Source organism: Heterodontus francisci, chromosome 35, assembly GCF_036365525.1.
Source record: "Heterodontus francisci isolate sHetFra1 chromosome 35, sHetFra1.hap1, whole genome shotgun sequence".
In the NCBI taxonomy this organism is placed as follows: domain Eukaryota; kingdom Metazoa; phylum Chordata; class Chondrichthyes; order Heterodontiformes; family Heterodontidae; genus Heterodontus; species Heterodontus francisci.
The window spans coordinates 37,486,976-37,502,047 of NC_090405.1; the positions used below are offsets into that span (position 1 = coordinate 37,486,976).

The 15,072-nt window shown below is 41.2% G+C and overlaps 1 protein-coding gene across 5 annotated transcripts in view; it reads left to right on the plus strand.

Annotated features, from left to right (window-relative positions):
- Positions 1-173: 173 nt before the first annotated feature.
- LOC137350619 (cytoplasmic polyadenylation element-binding protein 1-like) overlaps positions 174-15,072 on the plus strand; it is a 79,549-nt gene continuing 64,650 nt past the window's right edge. For 3 of the 5 annotated variants that reach the window (XM_068015366.1, XM_068015361.1, XM_068015362.1), the window contains exon 1: positions 174-330. In XM_068015366.1, coding sequence (XP_067871467.1) covers positions 255-330 — 76 coding nt within the window. In that variant the 5' untranslated portion in view covers positions 174-254. Of the gene's footprint in view, positions 331-514; positions 591-11,930; positions 12,037-15,072 lie in introns of those variants that run through there. The other 2 variants (XM_068015363.1, XM_068015365.1) reach the window with 2 other exon arrangements.

Here is a 15,072-nt window from a genome sequence, read left to right on the forward strand (position 1 = left end):
TAAGGAGGATTCCTGTATTCAATTTTTATTTTGGCTTTAGTTTTTCCAGTTGTTTGAGGTTTTTGAGTGGTAAAGTTTTCCATTTGTGGAATGGAGTCATACTTTTAACTTTGCCGTACTGCTTTTCATCAAACTTGATTTCTTCAGAACGACGAGAGTGGCCGGGGGCAGGATTGTTGGAATGTGCCCCGTTCTACAGAAACCCAGCCTTGTCTACCTGCAGTAATGCTGACATCTTCCGCAGAATAAACGCTATGTTAGACAACTCTCTGGATTTCACAGGAGTCTGCACTACTCCCATCACCAAGGGCCGAAGGGAGAATGTGGGAGGTAATGGAGTTGATGGCAGGAATGATGGTAGAAATCTCTGCATAGTCGTTACTAGTGGGTGCAGGGCTTTGGAAAAAACTTGTGCAAATGATGAAAATGACAGCCTAAATTTGGATATCTTCGATCTAGATATTAAACAACTTTCTTTAATGAAGTAGAACATCCCTAGGCACTTACAGATTGAAGACCAGGAGTAGACCAACAAATTTTAACCGCCTCAAGGGATATTCGAATAGATGACCCAAAGCTTGGTCAAAGTGGTAGGTTTTAAGGAACACCTTTTTATAGGCGGGTGGAGAAGTTTGGGCAAGGATTGCCAGAGCTTGGAGCCTAGGCAGCTGTTGACAGGACTTCCCAAGGATGTGCAAGAAATGAGAATTGGAGAAGTGCAGAGATCTGAGAGGTGTAGGGTGGGATAAAGCAATGGAGGGATTTGAAAACTGAGAATCTGAAATAAAAACAGTGCTGGAAATACTCTGCAGGTCTGGCAGCATCTGTGGAGAGAACCCAGTTCTGATGAAAGGTCACAGACTTTAAACGTTAGCTCTGCTTCTCTCTCCATAGATGCTGCCAGACCTGCTGAGTATTTCCAGCACTGTTTTTATTTCAGATTTCCAGCATCTGCTGTATTCTGCTTTTTATTTGAGAATTTTAAAGTTAAGGCATTGCCAGACCAGAACATATGGTAGATGTTCTAGTGCAGCAGGAATTGTTTTGTGGATGTGGGTGGGATGAAACAACCATTTTTCTGACGTTTGTCTCTCTATTTTCTAACTAGATGATCTACTTTATTCTGAATGTCAGTAATGGTTTTTGGCATTAATATTTTTATTGCAATTGAGATTTTGTTCCAGTTCTATTTTACATGATGCTAATTTAAATTTGGCCTCTAGTACAATCAGTTGTTCTGTTTTAGTATCATTGTAGGTTTGTCATGAGCCATTTTAATACTATGTGCTTTGCATTCATTGCACAACTTTTGACCTGTGGTTGTGGCTATGTAGACAAAATGGTGGCTAGTTTGTTCACAGCAAGGTTCCAGAATGGGAATAAATATATGGTTCGGTTTTTTTTGATGGTGATGAGTGAATCCTGGCCAAGGCATTGGGAGAACTCCCAGGTGTTTGCATAGTGATCGTAATCTAGTGTGGCTATTTATTATGTGGCCTACACATGTTCCCTGTGGACGTGTGCTTTTAAATTGCTTCTTGACATTGATCAGGTATCTTAGTTACCCACTCTTAAAATTGGACCCTTTTGTGATCCAAATAGAATAACATTGTTTTGCATATTGAAGTTTCATTGTAAAATTGGTAATCTGAAAAATGGGTACAAAACTTGATCTAATGAGCTAATTTGTAAACTAGTACATGGTTGAAATTCTGATCTGTCTGGCCTAATTTCTGACTTAAAGAAAATGTCTGACCAAGCCACGATACTGTATATCAGAGGAACATCTCTGTGCTTTCCTCCTGTCTGAAGCTGGATGCATGCCAAATTCAAACACTTAATCCCTAACTTCAGAAATTTTTCAGTAAAACTTTCCTATGGCATTGTTACTGGAAAGATGAAGATTTTAATTTATATTAAATACCCATATCTGTTCTTCTAACAGTAACTCACCCCATTCAAATGTTATCTTGTTCATTATCGTTCCTCATCCACTAGTCTACTTGTACCCATAGGGAACAAATAGTGAAGATTGAGAGAGAATGCCTTTCATTTTAAGTAAAGTGCGAATGATATTGGAGTAAAATAAATCCTTTTTAAAAAAAAGATTAGATTTTTCTAGAAGCCTGACAAAATGGGTCCTTTATGGTGCATTTAAAGGCTGATTTAATAGTGATGGAAGTCACATGATTGCCACGTACAAATGACCTTGCTATAAGGTGCTTTTTTTAAAAAAATATAAATGAGGGAAGTGTGTAGGGACTGCAGGTGTTGGCTGCTCAAATGTCCAGTGTCACAGTTAGCTTCTCAGCAGTCCATTCTAGATTTAACTACACTTTAATTGAACAGTCAGAAATTGGTCCAAACCTTTTAGTCTGGGAGTGCATTATGCTGGTAACCATAGAATGGTTACACAGCACAGAAGGAGGCCATTCAGCCTGTTGTCTGTGCTGGCTGTTAGAGTAACTCAGCTAGTCCCTTTCCCCATAGCCCTGCAATTTTTTTTGTTCTTTAGATAATTAACCAATTCCCTCTTGAAAGCCATGATTGAATCTGCCTCCACCACGCAGGTAGTGCAGTCCAGATCCTAACCTCTCACTGTTTAAAACAAAATTTTTCCTCATGTCTCCTTTGATTTTAAGCCGAATAGCAAAAGAATCAATGTCCTCTGGTTCTTGCCCCTTCTGCCAGTCGAAACCTTTTCTTCCTATCTTTGTCCGGACTCCTCCCCCCCCCCCCCCCCCCATGATTTTGAGCACTTATTATTGCCTCTTAATTCTCTCTCATAAGGAGAACAGCCCCAGCTTCTCCAATCTACCTACATAACTGAAGTCCCTCATCCCTGGAACCATCCTTGTAAATCTTTTCTGTACCCTCTCTTAATGCCTTAACATCCTTCAAGTGCCCAGAATACTCCAGTTGACACTAATGAACCTATGACTTGTTTGAAGGCTGTTCACACTGCCTGCTGCCCCAAGTGACAATACATAAAATTACATATAGCATGTACAAAACAAAAACAGGCCATTTGACACAACTGGTAGATGCTGGTGTTTATACTTGGCATGAGCCTCCTGCTATTCTACTATACACCCTATCAGCATAACCTATTTCTTGCTTGTTTATCTTGCTTCCCCTTTAAATACATCTATGCTATTGGCCTCAACTATTCTCTTGTGGTAGAGATGGTGTTTTTATGGAAGCTGTGATATTGGAGCAACATAAGGAATGTTTCTCTTTGCAAGACTTGCTGTAAAGCTTAAAAAAAAAAGCCTGTAACTTGTAAAATTTCCTTCTATGTTGAGTATAGTATAGTTCAATAGTTAAAAACATGGAAATGTAATGAAGCCAATTCTATACACCAACCGAGATGTTGCATTTCCACATTTTGGTACTGGTGCAGTGAGCCAATCTTGACAGAATTTACTGAAGATGCTAAAGTTTGTTTTCAAATGAAACTATACACTTGAGTAAATCATACTTGTAAATTAAAATAAATTGCAATTGAGGCTTTACAAAGGGGCTAGTACTGAAATTTACTCCCATGTATAGTCCAACTGGTAGCAATGGCTTATCCTGGTAGTGGGGCTTCACTTGTTTCTAACTCAACTGTTAGTTGAACACTACTTGTAATGACTGACTGAAGTGGTAAGTTTGTGAGAAAATGCACAGCAAGAATTTAACTTTTTTTTATTTAACCTTTAGTAGGTATTACAATTCACCTAATGTCACCCATTGTAGTTCAGCTACTGCCAATAGTGTAACTTCATAAAATGTGTTTATATAAAAAGAGTCACTTGATTTTTTTACTTGGATTTTTAAGGCTATTTGTGACTTACTACATTAGATTTGGTTAGTAATGCTGTATAAGTTTGTAATGTTCCAACACTTTCAGTATGAATTGCTAATCTTAAATTCTGGATTTTAATCTCTTAAAAAGAAAATGTTTTTAGGATGCCAAATGGATATTGATGAATTTGACAGATTGAAAGATTATTTGGAATAGAGCTGCTGTTTTGGGCCTTTTTGACGAAATATAGCTGTGAGTTTCTAAACTTAGATGTATAATGTCATCCAACTACTCGACTGGATAAACCAGTGTTGGGTAGGGGTTGTTGAACAAAATTTGTGTTGCGAACTGAAATTGCCATTAGGTTTGCGTTGGAGATTGGTGTAATCTTGAGTCTTCACAGAGCAGCGTGAGTTCTTTGCTGTTGCTGCATGGGATGATGCCTCAGCAGTTGGACAGGGTATATCTTTAGTTTACTTTCCAGGCACTAGCCAAAAGGATAGTGAAATTCTTTTAAACCCAAATAGATTGAAAGCGACACAATGGAGAGTCACTTTGAAATGGTTACAACATGCTGTAAGATTTTGTTAATGCATTGTGGGGAAAATGAGCTGTGTATCCTTGTATGTAAATCTATTATTGTGCCTCCTTTCAAGGTGATATCTGTACTTGTGCTGTTTAGGAAACTGAATCCAGCTGAGTCAACCTGAATTGGTAGTGTTACTGGAACTTCTAGTTACATATTGAGACTTAATTTTCTGACGCTACTGTAACTTCACCAAAAGGTGATGGAAACTGATTCCACCACGTTTGACTGTTCCAGTGGCATTTGGCAGAAAGTCCTGAGGGATTCAAAGCCATCCTCACTCCATAGTTAACTAGAGTTGTCAATATTCAGTATTTTGGCTAGCTGGGTGGACACTTGCATTCAAATGCAGGTTAGTCATTTATGGTTTCAGGACTTGTCATACACACTTCAGCTCCATCAGTTGTACTGAATGTTTGTTTGTTTTCTGATGGTGTTCTGGCATTCAGGTTGACTTCTGTCACTGGGCTTGATGGGGTAAATTTCATTCTGCTGCTGAACAGTCTCAAGTGTGCATAGTTTAAAATGGCAACAAGAGCCATATCAGCCCTAGAATAAAACAGCTAGGATGCTACTAGCTAGCAACTATTGGAAGGATGAGTGTATCTAGCTACTTGTAACTTCTCAAGTTTGGCTTATTGACGTCAAATGATGTCGTCTTAGGATAGCAATAAAGGTACCAAAATTTGTTCAGAAGTGAGAATTGCTACCATTGATCAGTGGTGTAATGAACTTCAGTGCAATTTCTCATTTTAAAATTTGTTCTGATTCATCAAAGCTTTTTTGTTTTTAAGGTGAAGCATATTGGTGCTATGGTCAGCATATGTTTCCTCCGTTATCAGTCTGTACAGTTAAGTTCTCCATAAAACTGCAGCTGTTGCAACCTCAAGTAACCCATATTGTACCAGTAAGTCACTTTTCAAGATGGTGTTTCAAAATCTTCAAAAATTGACTGCAGAGGAGCAGTTAATCCCTATTTAGTTTGGGGTGGTGGGGGGGGAGGGGTGGAAGGAAATGAAAATGTTAAGGTACATGAAGTCCTCGTGATACAGCACTGAAACGGGCCCTTCAGCTGACCACCAATCACCCATTTATACTAATCCTACATTAATCCCATTTTCCCTACCTTATCCCCACAATTCTCCTACCACCTACCTACACTAGGGGCAATTTACAAACCTGCAAGTCTTTGGCTGTGGGAAGAAACCGGAGCACCCAGCGGAAACCCACGCAGTCACAGGGAGAACTTGCAAACTCCACATAGGCAGTACCCAGAACTGATCCGGGGTCGCTGGATCTGTGAGGCTGCGGTGCTAACCAGTGCGCCACTGCCGCCCCAAACTTCATCCTTTCACTTGCTGCATATTGGGAGAATGATGTACTTTTCATTATCCTGTTCTTGTTAATCAAGGATCCAGCAAAAATTAAGTATCTGCATGTCCAAGGTTGATTGCCCTTGTACTCTGATGTTTGCTTTATTTTTATATTTGCTTCCCATGTTCTCAATTATCGAAATGTTCTTTACAGTACTCATTGGGGTATTGTGTTGAAATTAAGCTTGATGGATTCATGTTTTCAAACCACTGGATCAGATATGCTTGTTGCTGTTAACTCAAATGTTCCTGCAACTTCTAAGTGCTGTCATTCCATATTATGTTTGCTTGATGTGTACAAAACATCTCCATGCCAATTTTTTCTCCAATAACCTGCTGAAAATCTGATCAGTACACTCTTCAGCTTTCCAGTGTCCCTGCAGAAGACTCATCGGACGTGAAGATGAAATGCAACATGTCATATGCTGATTGAACTAGATTGTAACCTGTAAAGGCTGATGCTCCTGGTACAGAATGAAGGAGCATATTGCATATCAGCTAGGGAAAAAATTGGGTATATCCAGTTGCAATAACATGACAGAAGGGAAGGACATTTGAAGATTCCTAACTATGGAAGGAGCTGGAATGGGTGCCAAATGTGGGGAAAACTAGAGGTGGGAGGGTGGAACTATATAGGTAGACGTGACCTTGACCAGTACCTGCCAAAATTTCCCAAAGACCAGTACAATGACCACTAGGCACTCCTGAGTGCAGTTGGATCATTTGTTTGGCTGTTCTAGGAACATGAGAACAGGAGTAGGTCATTTAGCCCTTTGAGCCTGCTCTACCATTCTAGATCATGGCTGATTGTCTACCTCAGTGCCATATTTCTGCACTATCCCCACAGCCCTTGACATGATTAGCAACTAGAAATCTATCGATCTGTCTTGAACTTACTCAGTGACTTAACTTCCCCCTTGCCCCCACTCTAGGCAGTGAATTTCAAAAATTCACCACCGGGTGAAGAAATTTACTCTTGGCTTGCTCTTTATTCTGAGATTGTGTCCCCTGGCTTTAGACCCCACAGCCAGGGGAAAGAAATATCCTTTCTGCATCTACCCTGTCTGACCCTTCAAGAATTTAAGTTTTGAGATTGTCTCTCATCTAAACTCTAGAGAATACAGGCCCAGTCTCCTCAATCTCTCCTCATAGGGCCACCCCACCATTCCAGGTATCAGTCTGGTGAAACTCCACTGCACTCCCTGTATCGCAATCTTTTTTTGTGATAAAGTCTAACCTGCTGTTTAGCCTTCCTAATTGCATGCTAGCTTTCAGTGACTTATGAACAAGGACACCTAGATCCCTTTGGACATCAATACTTACTAATCTCTCCCTATTTAAGAAATACTCTGCACCTCTGTTCCTCCTACCAAAGTGGATAACCTCACTTATTCACATTATATTCCATCTGCCATGTTCTTACCCATTCACTTAGCCTGTACAATTCACCTCAAAGCCTCTGCATCCTCACAACTTGCATTCCTATCTAGTTTTGTCATCTGAAAACTTGAAATATTACCATTCATCCCCAAATCATTGATATAGATTGTGAACAGCTGGGGCCCAAGCACTCATCCTTACAGTACCCCACTGGTCGAAGCCTGCCAACCTGAGCCATTAATTCCTACTATTTTCTGCATGTTACCCAATCATCAGTCTATGCTAGTATATTACTCCTAATACCATGCTCTCTCTAATTTTGTGTAATAACCTATGTGGGACTTCATCAGAAGCCTTCTGAAAGTCCAAATATACCACATCTACTGGTTTCCCCCTTATCCACTCTGCTAGTTAAATCCTCTAAAAAAAAAATCTAACCAGTTTGTTAATGTTTGTTTTTCCCTTCGTAAATCCATGTTGACTCTAGCCATTGTTTTCTAAGTATCCAGTAATCGCATCCTTTCTAACAGCTTCTAGTATCTTCCCTACTATTGACGTCAGGCTAACAGGTCTGTAGTTCCCTGTTTATTTTTCTCTTTTTTTTTTTTCTCCCCCCCCCCCCCCCCCCCTTTTAAACAGTGGGGTCACATTTGCCATCTTCCAATCTCCAGGCACCATTGCACAATTTATACAATTTTTTGAAAGATGATCAATGCATCCACTATCTCTGTAGCCATCTCTTCCAACATTGAAGTGAAGATCATTGGGTCCTGGGGATTTGTCAACTTTCAGTCCCATTAATTTCTCCAATACTAGTGTTTTATTAATCCTAATTTCTTTCAGTTCCTCATTCTCACTAGACCCTTGAATCTCAATTATTTCAGATTTTTCTTCCATGAAGATGAATACTAATTTAGCACTGCAGCCTCACAGCTCCAGGGACCCGGGTTTGATTCTGGGTACTGCCTGTGCGGAGTTTGCAAGTTCTCCCTGTGACCGCGTGGGTTTTCGCCGTGTGCTCCGGTTTCCTCCCACAGCCAATGACTTGCAGGTGATATGTAAATTGGCAGTTGTAAATTGCCCCTAGTGTAGGTAAGTGGTAGGGAATATGGGATTACTGTAGGGTTAGTATAAATGGGTGGTTGTTGGTCAGCACAGACTCGGTGGGCTGAAGGTCTGTTTCAGTGCTGTATCTCTAAATAAATAATTAAGCTTCTCTGCTATTTCTCTATTTCCCATTATAAATTCTTTGTCTCTGCCTGTAATGGACCCACATTTGTCTTTGCTAACTTTTTCCTTTTTACATACCTATAGAAGCTTTTACAATCTTTTTTACTAATTTACATTCATATTCTATTCTCTATCTGTTTCTTGGCCCTCCCTTGCTGGATTCTAAAATTCTCCCAATCCTCTGGCTTACAACTTTTTTTGGCAACTTTATAAGCCTCTCCCTTTGATCTAATGCTATCTTTAACTTCCTTTGTTAGCCATGGCTGACTCACTTTCCCTATTGAGATCTTTTGCCTTAAAGGAATGTTTTTCAAAAAAAAAATGCATTAATTCTTTGTCTATCTACTGTCCAACCTTTTAATGTATTTTTCTAATCCACCACAGCTAACTTGTTCCTCATAGCTTCATAATTGCCCTTTAGATTTAAGACCCTAATTTCAGATTAAACTTCAGATTGATCCCCAAGGATGCATTGTACAGCGAGCTTGTCACTGGTATCGGACCCAGTGGCTGCCCATGTCTCCACTTTAAAGACGTCTGCAAACATGACACGAGGTCCTGTGACATTGATCGCAAGTCGTGCGAGTCAGTTGCCAGTGATCACCAGAGCTGTAGCGAGTCGAAGAGACTTCGCAGTTGGCAGGGAAAAAGACAGAAGCACAAGGAGAGAGCCGACTGTAACAGCGCCGGCAACCAATTTTAATCTGCAGGGCCTGTGGAAGAGTCTGTCACTCTAGAATTGGCCTTTATAGCCACTCCAGGCACTGCTTCACAAACCGCTGACCACCTCTAGGCACTTACCCATTGTTTCTCAAGACAAGGAGGCCAATAAAGAACAGAAAATTCTATTATACTGTGGTCACTTTTTTTCCCTAAAGGTTCTTTTACCACCAAATTATTTATTAGCCCTTTCTCATTGCATAATACTACGTCCAAAATGGCTTGTTCCCTAGTTGGTTCCTCAACATATTGCTGCAGAAAACTATCTGACACATTCCAGGAATTTTTTCCACTGCATTGGTGCTCATTAGATTTACCCAGTCTATACATAGATTGAAATCACCCATGATTACTGCATTACCCTTGCTACATGCACTTCTAATTTCCTGATTTATAGCATGCCCTAAATTACCACTACTCATCAATAATTGTTGCCCCTTGCTATTTATCTCCACCTAAACCGATTCTATATCCTGTTATGATGAAAGACCCTCTCTCAATGCATAGATTCCATCCTTTTTCCTTTTTTGTCTGTCCTTCCTAAATGTCAAATATCCTTTAATATTCAGTTCCCAGTCTTGGTTACCCTGCAGTCACGTCTCAGTAATGGCAATTAAATTATACCCATTTGCTTGTACCTGTGCCATGAACTCACCTACCTTGTTGCGAATGCTGCATGCGTTCATAGTGCTTTTAATTCTGCCCTTTTAACACTTGGTCTGTATTTTGACCTTGGTTGGTTCTAGCATTTTTTTTTTTTTTTGCTGCTTTCCACTTTCAGTTTTTCTATTTCCCATAACCAAGATATTTGATGTTTAGGAAGGACAGGCAAAAAAGAAAAAAGAGCTTTGGTTTTTCTATCTGGATTCCCTTTCAGGTTCCCAAACCCCTGACAAGCTAGTTTAAACCCTCCCCAACTGTGCTAGCATATCTCCCCAGTCCTGTTGAGGTGTAATCCTTCTAAGTTGTACAGTCCCAATTCCCCAGGAATCTAAAGCCCTCCTACATAATATTTCACTGAATCTTCCTGTTTTGATACTCACATTGTACTGGGAATAATCCTGAGGTTACTGCCTTAGATGTCCTGCTTTTCAATCTCCTTCCTAGCCCTCTCAATTCTGCTTTCAGGACCTCATCCGTCTTTCTACCTGTCATTGGTGCCAATGTGGGCCATGACTTATGGCTGACTCTCTCTCGAAAGAATGTCCTGCAGCTGTTCCATGAAATCCTTGACCCCTGGTACCAGGGAGGCAACATACGGAGTCACATCTATGGCCACAAACACCTGTCTGTTCCCCCCTTAACTATCAAATTGCCTACCACTATTGCCCTTGCACTTTTTTCCCCTAACAGTGCAGCGGAGCCACTTGTGGTGTCATAAACTTATCTCTTGTTACATTCCTCTGACCATTTATCCTCACCAGTATCCAAAATGGAAAACTGGCTAGTGAGTATGAGACACTCTGGACCCCTGCACTACCTCCATATTTTTCTAGACTGCCTAGCTGTCACCCATTTTCCCCTTCTGTTAGCACGCTTTTAATCTGTGATGTGACCACTTTGTTAAACATGCTATCCACGTTGTTTTCACTTTTGTGGATGCACTGCAGTGACTTCAACCTCTGCTCGAGTTCCAAAATGCAGAGCTCAAGTTTTTGCAGTTGGAGACACTTCCTGCACGTGTGATTGTCTAGGCCACATGAAGTGTCCACAACTCTGTACATGTCATAGGAAGGGCATTCCACACAGCCAACTTGTCCTGCCATGCCTTCAGCTTGTTTTCAGATTATTTACTTTAAACTGGAGACTAGAAAGTAACATTACTTGCTAGTCAGCTCCTTCTGTGTATAAGGAGATACTTGAGTTCAAGAAAAAAGCTTGTACCTTTCTTAGTTTTTCTATTATCCAATTATTAACCTACCTTTCCAAAAAAAAAAATTGAATAGTGCAAGTGTCTGGTTGGTATCTGTGTCAAGCTCTTTACAGCTGATGACTTTGTGGGATCACTGATTCTTTTCCAAACCCTCTGCGGGCTGATTGCAGGGAGCTTCTGATGTGTGCCTTTCTGACTCGAGCCTTTGTCCCAATTTATGGGCTCCAGCTCTGGGCTGTTTCCTTGCAGGTCTGATGCCTCTGTGACTCCCAGCAACTTCTAAAGGGCAATGTCCAAGATCAATGCTTGACGTGATGACTGTTTGAAATGCTGACTTTTGGTAGTACTAATTATGGATCTGATTACTTCTTGTTGCAGCCACTTAATTGCACCTGAATTTTGAAAAGCACCAGACTCTTCCATTAAACAGCCTGGCAAAATATCCAGTCGATCCACAGTGTCATCAGATCCTCTACAGCACCAAGTTAGCTTTGGTTACCTTGTTTAGCAATCACTTTGGTATGTGAGCCACAGTCATTGTATGACCCAGCATTAAACCAGTACATACTTAGCAACACTTCATATTAACAGCAAAATCTCATTGAAAGCTTGCATCTTGGTGCATAGTATGAGTGGAATAGTGTGCCACAAGACCTCTTAGCTTTGCCACATTGGAAATGGCTCACAGTACCCACCACAATCTCATTTCTATTCAAAGTAATAAATGCTGCATTTTGTTTAACTGCAAGCTGGAAACTAAATTTTTCAAGCAGGAAGCTACTGATGGTACCAACACTTGGATTGCATAAGGGCTTTAAAATGGCTACAGAATGTATTTTATGATCTGATCATGCAAGACTTCCTGCTGTTCAGACACCAAGCACACCTGCCTACTATATAGAGTCAACCACTCTCTATTTTAAACTCAGCTGAGCTAGGATTTGAAGAAAGCTGGCAGTGTCTGTCTTGCCTCCAAGACCAGCAGAGGAGCTACTAGACCAGCACTGAGCTGGGGTTGGATTGGAAGCTGACAGACTGATTTTTTTTTTTCCATCAAACCCAGTGTAACATCACAGAAAAACAGGTAAATGATTTCTTTTGATTTTTCTCTCCCTCAATTTGGGTATTGGTTTTAAAAACTAGATGTGGGGGGGAAAAATAAATCCAGTCACTTAAGTGTAAGTGAATTAAGAATATTAGCACAGCAGATCTAGAGACCTTTTTATTAATAGTTAAGGTATTAATTTTTTTTTCTAAAAGGAAAAGAATTTTAAGATCATGTTTGGGCAGTTGAGACCTGTTGCTTGTGATTCCTGTGCCATGTGGGAACTTTAGAATATTGTCTTGGGGGACCATGTGTAGGAAGTGTCTCCTAGGCCACTTAAGCTCAGGCTCCAGGTTTCTGAATTTGGGCAGCTAGTCACTGGAGGGGAGGTGGTGAAGACAGTGTTCCAGGAGTTTCCCATGCCACAGGTAGTTAGTTCAGATGTAGTAGATGTGTGGTCATTCAAAATAGTAGGAAGAGGCAGGAAGTGCAAGAGTCTTGAGGGTGGGGGCATGATGGTGGGTCCCATTCTAACTCAGTACTCAGAATTGGAAACGCTGGAGTGCAGTTCAGACCATGGTACCAATGAGCAAGGGACTGCACGGGGGAAACAGGCAAGTGTAGAAATGTCGTAGTTAGATTCTGTAACTGTCAGTGAGTCCTGCATGATGTGTTGCCTCCCTGGTGCCACAGTAAAGGATATCATGGGAAGGGAGTGAGCCAGAAGTTGTAGTATGTCCGTACCAATGACTGGAACTAGTGGCAGTCAGACCTCCATTTGAGCTAGAAATGAAGTTAGTCTCCCGGAAATACTAGGGAACCAAGGGACTTGTAGTAATGAACTGAGTAATTAGTATCAATAAAGAGTTAGTACTCAATTAGCTAGTTTGAAAGTTGATAAATCGCCAGACCAGTTAGCTACATCCCAGAGTATTAAAGGAGGTGGCTATAGAGATAGTGGATGCATTGATGGTTATATTTGAAAATTCTATAGATTCTGTAAGAGTACCTGCAGACTAGAAAGCAGCAAATGTAACGCACTATTTAAGAAGGGAGCGAGAAAGAAAATGGGTAACGACAGATCTGTCACACCACACAAGTGCCAGGCAATTACCATCTCCAACAAGAGGCAATTTAACAATCTCCCCTTGACTTTCAGTGGTATTAGAACTGCTAAATCCCCCACTATCAACATCCTCGGGGTTACCATTGACCAGAAACTGAACTGAAGTAGCCATATAAATATCGTGGCTACAAGAGCAGGTCAGAGGCTAGGTATCCTGTGGCGAGTAACTCCTCCTGACACTTCAAAGCCTGTCCACCATCTACAAGGCACAAGTCAGGAGTGTGATGGAATGCTCCCCACTCCCCTGGATGGGTGCAGCTCCAACAACACTCCAGCAGCTTGACGCCATCCAGGACAAAGCAGACCACTTGATTGGCAGCCCATCCACAAACATTCACTCCCTCCATTGACAGTGTGTACCATCTACAAGATGCAATGCACCAAGGCTCCTTAAGCAGCACCTTCCAAACCTGTGACCTCTACCACCGAGAAGGACAAGAGTAGTAGATGCATGGGGGCATCACCACCTGCAAGTTCCCCTCCAAGCCACACATCATCCTGACTTGGAATTATGTTGCCATTCCTTCACTGTTGCTGGGTCAAAATCCTGGAACTCCCTTCCTTCCCCACATGGACTGCAGTGGTTCAAGGAGGCAGCTCACCACCATTGTCTTGAGGGTAATTGGGGATGGGCAAAAAATGCTGGCCTACCCAGCAATGCCTATGTCCCATGAACTAATAATAAATTAGTTTGTTGGTGGTAGGGAAATTTAGAATCTCCTTTTTAAAAAGCATGAGGAAACTGGGCACTTGGAAAATGATTGAGCAGAGTCAACATGGATTTGTGAAAAAGAAATCCTGTCTGACAAAGCTGTTTGAGTTTTTTGAGGCTGTTCGTTGTAGCATAGATGGAGAATCAGTTGATGTGGTGTTTTGGATTTTCAGAAGACTTTTGATAAGGTCCCACACAGGAGGTTAGTAAACAAAATTTAGAGTGCATGGGATTGGGGGTAATCTGCAATGAATTGAGAAATGGTTAACAGACAAAGCGGAGTGTAGGAATAAACCAGCCATTCTCGTGATGGCAGGCTGTTAGTAGTGGGGTACTGCAAGGATCAGTGCTTGGGCCACAGTGTTTACAATCTATATGCATGACTTGAGTATGAGGACCAATTGTAATATTTCCAATTTTGTGGATGACTCATTCCATCCTAGTTTTGTAAGTTTGAGGAGGATGCCTTGAGGGTATTTGGACAGGCTGGGAATGGGCAAGAACATAGCAGATGGAATGTGAATAAGTCTTCAGTGATCCACTTTGGTAGACAAAACAAAAGGCAGAGTATTTCTGAAATGGTGAGAGGTTGGGAACTATTAATGTCCAAAGGGACCTGGGTGTCCTTGTTCATGAGCCACTAAAAGCTAGTGTGCAGGTACAGCAAGCAATTAAGAAGGCAAATGGTATGTTGGCCTCCATTGCAAGGGGTTTTGAGTACAGGAGTAAAGATGTATTGCTTCAATTGTATAAAGCCTTGGTGAGACCGTGCCTGGACTATGTACAGTTTTGGTCTCTTTTTTTATCTAAGGAAGGACATACTCTCCATAGAGGGAGTGCAACAGAAGTTGACCAGACTAATCCCTGAGATGGCAGGGTTGTCTTATGAGGAGAGATTGCAGAAACTGGGCCTTCATTATCTGGAGTTTAGAAGATGAGGTGATCTAATTGAAACTTACAAAATTCTTACGGGCTAAGTGGGTGGATGTGGATAGGATGTTTCATTGGGCTGGTGAGTCTAGAACAAGGACAGTGTCTCAGAATAAGGGGTAAGCCATTTAAGACAGATGAGGAGGTATTTCTCTACTTGGGGTGGTGAATCTGTGGATATTTCTACCCCAGAGGGCTGTGGCAATTGTTGAACATGTTCAAGGTCAAAATGGATAGTTTTCTGAGTATTGACATCAAGGGTTATGGGGTTAGTGGGGTGGTTGGGGAGGGGTAAAATGGCAGAGTT